The sequence below is a fragment of the Penaeus chinensis genome, chromosome 23, assembly GCF_019202785.1.
Source record: "Penaeus chinensis breed Huanghai No. 1 chromosome 23, ASM1920278v2, whole genome shotgun sequence".
Taxonomy (NCBI): Eukaryota; Metazoa; Arthropoda; class Malacostraca; order Decapoda; family Penaeidae; genus Penaeus; species Penaeus chinensis.
Window position 1 is genome coordinate 5,674,512 of NC_061841.1, and position 3,906 is coordinate 5,678,417.

Consider the following 3,906-nt stretch of genomic DNA (forward strand, 5'->3'; position numbering starts at 1 on the left):
AAGTTTTCGTCGAGTTCTGGAGCAGTCGTTTCCAGACTCAGGAGAGAAAAAGCTTGTTCAGAAGTTGGAGTATTTGTCCGGTCGTTAGGTGCAGCTGGTTGTTGTAACTGCTCGTCCGTCGGCCCAGGAATGTTTTCGGGGAACAAGCGCACGGGTGCTGGCTTATCGCGAATTAGCTGGATGTGTTACCATCTGTTGAGCTGTTGTCAGGTCGCTAGGACTGCTTGACCGCCATTTGCCCTAAGGGGGCGCAGGGGGAAGGGGGGGGGGGCGTCGAGTTGCGAAGTGTGTGTGCTTGTGCACGCCTCTCGTCGCTTTGTTTGTGTGTTGAACTGTAGTTCGTTTGAAAAAGTTGAATACGTGCATTGCAGAATCGGAATTACGTATGTGGAGCATGTAAACAAGCAAGCGCTATGTGTTTATCTCGTGAATGCCAGCACCAGTGACGCCAAATGGGACAAAAACAACTGCTTTGCGACGACAGAGAAAAGTGTGAACTCGTCCTTCATCTGGCAGGACGTGCGGACTTATATGTGAGGATGGCGACCGCCGCTGACCATCGCCTCACCAGTCAAGCAGCTGCCACGGGGAAGGGTACGCGCACGATCTCGCTCCCGTCCACCTCGGCTCTACAAGTTACCTGAAAGGCACTCGTGATCGTGAGACATCTTCCCGTGGTTGCCATTTGTTTGGCGATCTACCTTATTCGGTTATCGGGTTCGTTTCTTTTCTCCCGTGGACGAAAGAGGGTCAAGAAGGTTTGTGAAAACTTCGGTGCAAGATTTGAATTGGAAATTTCAACTGTTTGTGTCGTCTACCTCGTCCCCGCAAGATGTCCGGCTACTCGAGGAGGCAGTGGGTCACTCTCGTGACCTTCAGCGTCGCTCAGTTCTTCAACGCAGTGTGCGTGTCCCTGCAGGCACCCTTCTACCCGGCGGAGGCGGAACGAAAAGGCGCCACGGCCACGCAGTACGGTCTGGTCTTCGGCATTTTCGAGTTGACCGTGTTCCTGGTGAGTCCCATCTACGGGAAGTTCCTCAACCGCTGGGGCGCCAAGCTGATCAACAACGTGGGCATCGTCACGGTGTCCATCATGTGCATCCTCTTCGGCCTGCTGGATCGGGTCGAGGACACCACGGCCTTCATCGGCCTCTCCTTCGCCATCAGGATCGTGGAGGCATGTGGCAATGCCGCCTTCGTCACCTCCGCCTTCAGCATCATCGCCAAGGAGTTTCCTAAGAACGTCGGGTCGGCGTTCGCGACCATGGAGACCTTCTTCGGCCTTGGGCTCATCGCGGGCCCGACGGTGGGCGGGGCGCTCTACGAGCTCGGCGGCTACTACTTGCCCTTCGTCGTTTGTGGCTGCGTGCTGCTCTGCGCCGCCGTCGTCACTTGCTGCCTCCTGCCGAAGGAGGACTCGGAGGGCAGCGGTGATTCCGAGAACAACGGTGGACAGCTGTTGGCCGCCCTTCGCCTGCCCAGCATCATGCTGGCCGCCTTCGCCATCATGGCCGCCTCCTTCAGCATCGGCTTCCTCCAGGCCACGCTGGAGCCCCACCTGCGGCCGCTGAAGCTGTCGCCCCTGCAAATGGGGCTCATGTTCGTGCTCAACGGGGCCACGTACGCCCTCTCGGCGCCGTGCTGGGGCTGGCTTTGCGACAAGAAGCTGTCTCCGCGGGGCGTGACCGCCTTCGGAGCCGTCGTCGTCGTGGTGGCCTTCACCTTCATCGGCCCCATGCCCTTCCTGCCCCTGGACACGTCGCTCCCTCTATGCATAACGGCTCTCGTCGTCCACGGCATCGGCTTCGGGGCGGAGCTGGTGGCGACCTTCAGCGGCGCCCACCGCGACGCCATCGCTCACGGTTTCCCCGACGACCTCAGCACCTACGGCCTCGTCTCTGGGATCTGGACGTCCACCTTCGCCCTCGGTTGCTTCGCCGGGCCCTCCATCGGGGGCGTCTTGCTCGACACCATCGGGTTCAAGTGGGCGACGGTGATGGTGGCGGTGCTGCACGCGCTGGTCGCTCTCGTCACGGCGATCTTTGTGTGCACGGGCATTGGTAGGACGCCCGCGTCTCCCCTCAGCGTCAACGGCTCGCTCTCCAAGGCGGAGGAGGAGAAACGCCGTCTGCTCGGCAGCCAGGAGGGCGACGTCGACTCGACCTACGGCAGCGCAGGCTCGTCCCAAGAATATCAGCCCATCTAATTCTTGCGGTGCCGTCGAGCGATGCAGACCACTACTGAGAGGCAAGCGGCAAGCAGGGGAAGGAACTTGGCTTGGAGCATCAGCAGGAGTTTCTCTGCTAGATTGCCTTTGCTCCTGCGGGCCGCGTGGAGGTTAGGAGCAGCTGTTCTTTGGTGCTGTGATAGGGTGAACGTAGCATCCTGGAAAGACAACCCTGAATTGGGATGATCCGTTCTTAACTTGCGTTACCTGGTGTAAGGGTATTTAGGCGACTACGTTTTTATTGAAACCCATTGTCATATACCCTTGTTTATGACCTAAACACATTTCGGTGACCTTGCCTGGTCAAGTCCGATGAAAGAAAAGGTCGGGTTATAGTAAATAGATCCCAACTTCAGGTTGTACGAAAGACTAGTAGTCGGTATTCCTGAGCCAAAACTAGGGATTGACCTTTGACCTAGCCTCAAGTTTTCTATCGGACCATTTTAGAAGCTTTGGTGCTTTGGAGGTTCTCAAAAAAATAGACAAATAGGCTTCTGTTTGTCACTTGGGTTAATAACGTTTGATAACGTGTGCAATTTACCTTTTACGTTGTGTGAAAGTAAACTAAGTTCAATAAAAGTTGTGTACATGCTCATAAATGCTGCAAAAGTTAACTTGGATATTTCTTATTTTGCTTTTGTTCTATCACTTGTTAATTATGTTTTTTAACGAAATTTAGTGGCTTTCATCATCATTATTATATTTTTGTTGCCGTTAAGAACGTTATTTTATATAGTGATAGAATATGGTGCATTTATTTATTGATTTACTTATTTATTATTATATTAATTGCTATATATTAAATTTTATTCACTCGGCGAAAGCTGCATTGAAAACTGTGATATGCAACATTAGTCCTATTTGACATATGGAAATATTAACTTTTGGTGCGTTATATATTTTTCAGTGATATATTTCAGTGTATTTTCTTACGCATTTCGTCCAGTGATGTAGTTTCGCGAACTACGTCGTATTTGTATACATACATTATTGATGTATTTTTTTTGTTAATAAAAGAAAAAATGTAAATATGGTTTTACTTTTTCCTCTGTTTTGCTTTGAAATATATCTTTATATCTGTCTGTATTTGTCGATGAAATAAGTTGATGTTGAAGTATGGGAATAACATTAACCATTGAAAGATTTACATTAAAGCCTACGCACGCACGGACACGCGCACGCACGCATGCACTCACTCACTCACTCACTCACTCACTCACTCACTCACTCACTCACTCACTCACTCACTCACTCACTCACTCACTCACTCACGCACGCACTCACGCACTCACGCACGCACGCACGCACTCACGCACACACACACACGCACGCACGCACGCACGCACGCACGCACGCACGCACTCACTCACTCACTCACTCACTCACTCACTCACTCACGCACACACACACACACACACACACACACACACACACACACACACACACACACACACACACACACACACACATACACATACACACATATGTATACACATACACACATATGTATACACATACACACATATGTATACACATACACACATATGTATACACATACACACATATGTATACACATACACACATATGTATACACATACACACATATGTATACACATACACACATATGTATACACATACACACATATGTATACACATACACACATATGTATACACATACA

At 50.9% G+C, this 3,906-nt stretch overlaps 1 protein-coding gene across 1 annotated transcript; it reads left to right on the forward strand.

The window, feature by feature from the left end:
• Positions 1–319: 319 nt before the first annotated feature.
• On the forward strand, positions 320–3,256 carry LOC125037559 (MFS-type transporter SLC18B1-like). Its single transcript, XM_047630742.1, has one exon. It carries the CDS (start codon positions 833–835, stop codon positions 2,204–2,206), a length of 1,374 nt encoding a protein of 457 aa, XP_047486698.1. The 5' UTR covers positions 320–832; the 3' UTR covers positions 2,207–3,256.
• The last annotated feature ends 650 nt before the right edge of the window (positions 3,257–3,906 follow it).

Coding starts and splice junctions, on each gene's coding strand:
- LOC125037559 (XM_047630742.1), top strand. CDS start 833: ATGTCCGGCTACTCGAGGAGGCAGTGGGTCACTCTCGTGACCTTCAGC.